At 39.8% G+C, this 7,500-nt stretch overlaps 1 protein-coding gene across 1 annotated transcript in view; it reads right to left on the reverse strand.

The window, feature by feature from the left end:
• Window positions 1-7,500, reverse strand: part of LOC128692396 (hematopoietic prostaglandin D synthase) — an 18,254-nt gene that overhangs the window by 6,346 nt on the left and 4,408 nt on the right. The window contains exon 3 of the mRNA XM_053781554.2: window positions 1,806-1,989. Coding sequence (XP_053637529.1) covers window positions 1,806-1,989 — 184 coding nt within the window. The remainder of the gene's footprint in view (window positions 1-1,805; window positions 1,990-7,500) is intronic.

Below are 7,500 nucleotides of genomic sequence, written 5' to 3' on the forward strand. Positions count from 1 at the left end.
TATTCGAAGCTTAAAACCACATGGTCACTGGCCCCAAGGGGTCTTTCATATGTGATGTCCTCGATATCTGCACTACTCAAGGTGAATACTAAGTCCAGCCTTGCTGGTTCATCCTCTCCTCTCTCTCTTGTAGTGTCCCTTACGTGTTGGCACATGAAGTTTTCCAGTACCACCTCCATCATCTTAGCCCTCCATGTATCTTGGCCCCCATGTGGGTCCAAGTTCTCCCAATCGATCTCCTTGTGGTTAAAGTCACCCATGATCAGGAGCTTTGCCCTGCATGCATGAGCTCTTCTGGCCACTCTAGCCAGTGTGTCAACCATCGCTCTATTGCTCTCGTCGTACTCTTGCCTTGGCCTCCTGCTGTTCTGCGGTGGGTTATACATCACTGCTATTACCACCTTGGGACCTCCAGAGTGAAGCGCTCCCGCTATGTAATCACTTTCTTCTCCGCTGTCTCCTCTCTCCAGCTCATCAAAATTCCAGCGATTTTTGATCAGCAATGCCACTCCTCCACCCCCCCTGTTCCCTCTGTCTTTCCTGAGGATTTGGTATCCCGTTGGAAAGATGGCATCTGTTATCATACCTGTAAGCTTGGTTTCTGTGAGAGCTATGATGTCCGGTGATGCTTCTTTGACTCTTTCATGTGTGTATGTGTGTGTGTGTGTGTGTGTGTGTGTGTGTGTGTGTGTGTGTGTGTATGTGTGTGTGTGAATGTGTATGTGTGAATGTGTTTATGTGTATGTGTGTGTGTGTGTGTATGTGTGTATGTGTGTATGTGTGTGTGTGTGTGTGTGTGTGTGTATGTGTATGTGTATGTGTGTATGTGTGTACATGTGTGTGTGTGTATGTGTGTATGTGTGTGTGTGTGTGTGTGTGTATGTATGTGTGTGTGTGTGTGTGTATGTGTGTGTATGTGTGTAAGTGTGTGTGTGTGTGTGTGTGTGTGTGTGTGTGTGTGTGTGTGTGTGTATGTGTGTGTGTGTGTGTATGTGTGTGTGTATGTGTGTATGTGTGTGTGTGTGTGTGTGTATGTGTGTGTGTGTGTGTGTGTGTGTATGTGTGTGTGTATGTGTGTGTGTGTGTGTCTGTGTGTGTGTGTGTGTGTGTGTGTGTGTGTGTGTGTGTGTGTGTGTGTGTGTGTGTGTGTGTACAAGAATATACATCACACTAAATTACTGTAAAACAAACTACATCAATAAACAACACACTACATCAGTGTACAACACACTTCGTAAGTGAACGACACATCAGTGTACACTACACAAGTGAACGGCACATCACTGAGCATATCAGTGTACAACGCATTGCATGTGTACAATGCACTACATCAGTGTACAACACAGTGCATAAGAGTACAACATCAGTGTACAACATACTACATAAATGAACAACACATCACTGAACACTGCATCAGTGTACAACACACTACATAAGTGTGCAGTACATCAGTGTACACATCAGTAAACAATACACTACATCAGAGTACAACACATCAGTGTACACTACATCAGTGAACAACACACTACATCAATGTACAACACACTGCATAAGTGTGCAGTACATCAGTGTACATATCAATAAACAATACACTACATCAGTGAACAACACATCAGTGTAAAATACATCAGTGAACAACACATCAGTGTAAAATACATCAGTGAACAACGCATCAGTGTAAAATACATCAGTGAACAACACATCAGTGTAAAATACATCAGTGAACAACACATCAGTGTAAAATACATCAGTGAACAACACATCAGTGTAAACTACATCAGTGTACAACACACTGCATCACTTACATAACCTTGTGTGCTTCTCTCATCAAATCAGAGATGGTGTCGGCCAGAGCGTCGCAAGCAGCAGCCCGGAAGTCATCTTCCGGCACGAGTCCGGCCTTCTTGGCTAAGAAGCGAGCGATGGCCAGGGACTGGGGCAGTGTATGGCCATCCACTATCAGCACCGGCAACCTGCCCCCTTCAATGCCTGAGGGTCAACACACACAAGAAGAGCTGTGTTAGCACACAAATGGCGCTGTGAAGATAATGAGAAAAATACATATGATTTTGGAGCATGTTTATTTTTCTGGCGTAGAGCTTTATCAAGTCATGCCATAAATAAGCTTTACACGGAGCTCATTGTTGTCCCAGTAAAAGCGTGTTCTGCAACGTGTGTCCTTAATTCAGCTGTGTCAGCCTAGTATTATTATCATGTTAATTGTAAAATAATATACCCGTGGGGCTCATGCAGCACCCGAGGAGTATGTGTGTTCTATGTCAGGCGAACAATTTAACGATATTGGACAAATGTAAGCGTGGGTTACATTTGTGCGGGACCTGTTTGCGTACAGTGTTGTCACCGCAAACAGCTTCAGGGAGAACCTGCTGTATAGTCCTTGTGGCTTAGCGCTTCTTTTTGATTATAATAATAATTCAGGGAGAACCTTGTGTGTTCCCTGAAGCAAGTTTACTCTTTTCTCTGAGGATGAGGGTCCCTAGAATAGTTCTAAAGGTGGTACCTCCCTATAAATATATATATATATATATATATATATATATATATATATATATATATATATATATATATATATATATATATATATATATATATATATATATGTCGTGCCAAATAGGCAGAACTTGCGATCTTGGCTTAAATAGCAACGCTCTTCTTGCCGAATAAGGCAAGCGAAAATTTGTGTATGACATAATTTCGCATAAATCATTCTGAACCTAACGAAAAAAATATATTTCATTGTCTTTGTTTATTATTAAATTATAGCAAAGTTATCTATAAATATTTAGATGGAATAGGCTAAATTAAATTGAGCTTTTTATAATAAGGTTAGGTAAATTTTCTAAGGTACTTTTGTCAGCATAGTTGCTGATTCCCCTTACATGTGTTATATAGCTTATCTGAGTATCATAGTATCATCCATATGTTTTATAGATATGACCTCTTACTAGGCCTAGGGACCAGTTTGTGTGACGTCACGAGATGCGCATGTGTACCTCTGTAACTCTCAGTCCGCGCATAGGTCTACCAGGCAACGCACAGCAGGTTGGACTCCCTTACCACAGTCTGACAATATATAGTGTTACCATCCACAAGTGTATTTATCTTCAGCCCTCGTTATCTCCTTTCGAACCCCCATGACAAATGGTGACAGCGGTGTGGGCGTAAAATTGATAATTACGCCGATGGACGGAGATAAATTCTCTCAGCCGACGACAGACATTTTGTGTGGCCAGTAGGCCGACCTAGCCAAGCTGCTACCGAGCAAGCTTTTACCAGCCCTCTGCACTATTCACTGGTCAGTCTCTGTGTATTAGTGTTTATCTTGCTATTTGCATTACGTCCAAGGGGTTGACCCGGGTTTGCAAAGTAAGCCAAGCCACTTAAGCCAGTCTGTGGTGGGGGAGTCAGCCCAAGCCCAGTCCAGCCAGCCTTACACCATACCAGCCTTGCCTGCCAAGCCAGCTTTCCACCCCTTCTGTGCTCATCATTACAAGTTATCAAGCCAGTCTGTGTGAAGGGTTAAGCCAAGCCAGCCAGCAACTAACCCAGTACACAAGCAAGCCATGTGGGTACAGTCTTCTTCATCGCTTTGTGTTTCCAGTTCTAGCTGTTCTGAGTGCTTTATCGTCCCTGTGGTGTTGTGGTATTTTGTGGGTTTGTTTTTAAGCCAGCCAGGCTTAGAATATTTTCGTGCCTAGTGCGGGTGTCCCCAGTGTGGCTTACACCGTTGATCCCTTAGGCCCAGTCACCAGGCAGTGTGTCACCACTGCGCTGCCTCAACCACCCACCTCACCCACTACCACTGTTTTTGTACCCTTATTATGGGTTCTAGCATCATATTTTTAAGGACCACATTGGGGGTCAAGAGCCAAGAGTGTTCTTTCGTCAGATGCGCCATCATAAAAGCCTTCTGTGTGAGTCCATCGTCGATTTAAGCGCAAATTCTTCGAGGCATCACGTGTGGAGTAGGAACGCTGCCAGCCACGAGACTCCACCACTACCATCCACCTCATTCTGCAACATCGCTACAGTGTTAACGAATAATATTTTTTTCATAGAGACATTTACGAGTGTTGAGACATTTTTTTGTGTGTTTCCAGTGATTTCTTAGTGACATTCAGTGATTCTTGATTAGACTCAGTGTTTATTATATACTGTTTGCAATATTTTTTTTTTCCCTCTTTCTTCAGTGTTAATTTTCGTGCTTTATTTTATGTCTGTTATGTTGTGCTTCTTTTTTTATATATACTTGAAGTAAGTACTTTAATGTTTTTTCCTTGTTGTGTGCAAGGACCTGCCTCGTATGGGCCAGTAGGCCTTCTGCAGTGTTCCTACATTCTTATGTTCTTAATATATAAGCAGTATAAACTTGTGTTTACACTTCACAATTATCTTGTGTTCACAGTATTGCAGTGAAGTAATTCAGTAATTTATTACTTTATATTCTGCATCACAACTCAGTGTTGTCAGTTATATTTTTTCTCCCAGCATTTGTGTATTCTTGATGTTTTTGTTTTCATTCATTTGCCATTTTATCTCCACAGACAATAGTGCCATTATTTTGTTGAAGCAAGACAATTATTTTCCAAAATTTTCATACCTCAAGTTTCATTGCAAGAAAATTATAGTATTGTGTTTATACTGATATGTTGTGTTCTGCATCACTGTAAGTGTTCAAACCTTTTTGTTCTTTGTTTTGGCATCTATTATTTTTATATTTCATTGAACAAATTCACTCTTAGTGCAATTTTTAAGTTCTTCTTTTAAAGTAAATCATTCTTTTGCTTGTTCAGTAAGTGTTGCTTAAGCTGCAGTTAAGAGTTAAAGTGTTCAATCACTTCATTCCTTGATATTTTTTTTTTGTAAACTGTATTTTCTTGTATGTGTAATTTTTTTTTATTATTGCAACATTGACTCATTTTACAATAATTCTTGTGTAAACATTGTGTTGCCATTAAAATTTTTCTTACAGAAATTTTTATGTAGTGTTGTGCAGTATTTTTGATTAGAAATTGTTATCTGCAATATTGCTACAGTTTATTTCAGTGCAATATTCTGTGATTTCAGTTTTACATTTTCTGTGCATAATATTTTGTTCCTTGTGTGTCACTTAATCTTTTTTATTTAGAATTGCTTTCCCAGTTTGTTTTAATTTTGCACAAGCTTTATTGATTCCATTTTAACATTTTTGATTGATTTATCATTTTATTGTTGAATTTCCTTATTGCATTGAGAGTAAAAACAACTCACTGTGCCATTAATTCAATTTAAAGTAAATCTGAGTAAATTTGATTTGAGTAAAGTAATTTCTCTTGATTTTCAAACTGTTGCTTATCCAGTTGAGTAATTTTTTATTTTAATGTGAGTTCTCCTTGCTTACAGTGTGACTTATTTTTTTAAATAAGTAATTTCTTCCCATTTAAGCTTACTGTGTCATATATTCTCTTTATTTTCTTGCCTTTATGTCCTTGAGTAAGTTCCCTGAGAAGATGTCCCAGTCACTTTTGAATGTTCACTTAGTGTATCATGCCAGTCAAAGTCAATATGAATCAGTCCACAGTACCAGTATTCCCTTACTGACTGGAAGACAATACCTAGCCCCTGAGCAATGTTTTTGTTCTCACAGCTTGTATCTGAGATTTGTTAAAGTGCTGCGAAATGTGAAGTTCAGATTAAGCTCCTATAGATCCGTGAATTACTTATTAACATAGCCGAGCGTCAGGCACTAGTAATACTGTCACTCCTGTCTGGATTCCAGCCACAATATCGTGTACGCAGGATAGTATACAGCTACCTTGACTTTCAGAGGAACCTCAGACAACCATGGGTGCTGAGACTACTATCCCTGCGATGGCGATTTGTTCAAGTATTCGTTCCTTCCCAGGGGACGCTTTGAGAAGAACTTTACTTGCAACGAGTTATGCCATCTCTTGCTGATGCCACATGCCGTTGCAGAAAGATGTTTCTGTGGCTAGTGTACTCACTTGAGTGTTGTTGTTGTCCCTTGTATTCCAGATGGTGATCCCATCCTAGTTGACAGTAATTCATGCATTGTAAGAAGTTATTTCTCGAGTAACTTTCACATGTTGTTAACGTTTGTAAGTGTAGTTTCTTTATAGTTGATACCTCGGGTCACTGTGTGTGACTCAGATTGAATATCTGTATTGTTGACCGTGTTCATTTCTTTTTCCCTTTGCTTGCAGTGAGAGATAGTAGATCCATTCTCCCTTGCTCATATTGCGTGTTACAGTGTTATTTTTCAACTGGGGAGAGTCATCCGCTCCACCGAGTTTGTTCATTCCTCCAGTAAGAAAGAACCGATCCTTTGTGGTCTGGTGTGATTCGATTTCTGCTCTAGGAAGATCTTATTCTGACTGTGAAGCCACCAGCACCCATTAGTGACTTTGTAATGAGCCAAGAATTACTGTATCGAACAGCCGAGTTGAGTACTCCTAGCAGAAGAGTATACCAGTTAGTAATTCCACAGTCACTAGTGAATGTAACTGTATCTTTTGTAGATACTCGTTCAGATCGCCCTCAGTCAAGGCATGTGTTAGCCATTGCAGAAGAATTCGATCCACCCAAAGATGATAACCATTCTGCATATGTAAACCTTACCCTCACAGAATTGGGTTTAAATGTACATAGTCTGTATAATTAGATGTCCAAGATGAATGAAGTTCTCAACTGTGTGTTTTGTTATCAGCTGATCAGTTTTCAGAAAAAAAAAATTTCGTGTTCACGTTCCCTCCGAATTCTGAGAATTTAAAAGTAATGATCTGTGTGCACCAGATTTGTCTTTGCTGTTAATTACTTTCACCTTGTATATATATTTATTCTTCCTCAGAACCCATAGAGTGCATGAATACAGATCGATCGATCAATTCCATCCTATATTATACCATGATTTGTTCTATTAATTCGTAATGCATTATGTTAAAACTCATTACGTTAAAACTCATTACGTTAACACCCATTACGTTAAAACTCATTATGTTAACATCCATTATGATACAATCCATCAGTTCTAAGTTACATATGTCTTTGTTATTGTATAGAATCAGCCCAGAACCACCTGCCTGTTCAGCCTATAGCATAGTATTGCATGTCGAGACGACATATGTAACATGACCGAGCTGTCAGCATAGTTGCTGATCCCCCTTACATGTGTTATATAGCTTATCTGAGTATCATAGTACCATCCATATGTTTTATAGATATGACCTCTTACTAGGCCTAGGGACGAGTTTGTGTGACGTCACGAGATGCCCATGCACGCGCGAGTACCTCTGTAACTCTCTCAGTCCAAGCATAGGTCTACCAGGCAACGCACGGCAGGTTGGACTCCCTTACCACAGTCTGACAATATATAGTGTTACCATCCACAAGTGTGTTTATTTTCAACCCTCGTTATCTCCTTTCGAACCCCCACGACACTTTTGGTATAAAATTATTAATTTTTACATTAACATGAACGAA

This window comes from Cherax quadricarinatus, chromosome 53 (genome assembly GCF_038502225.1).
Source record: "Cherax quadricarinatus isolate ZL_2023a chromosome 53, ASM3850222v1, whole genome shotgun sequence".
NCBI classification, from domain to species: Eukaryota; Metazoa; Arthropoda; class Malacostraca; order Decapoda; family Parastacidae; genus Cherax; species Cherax quadricarinatus.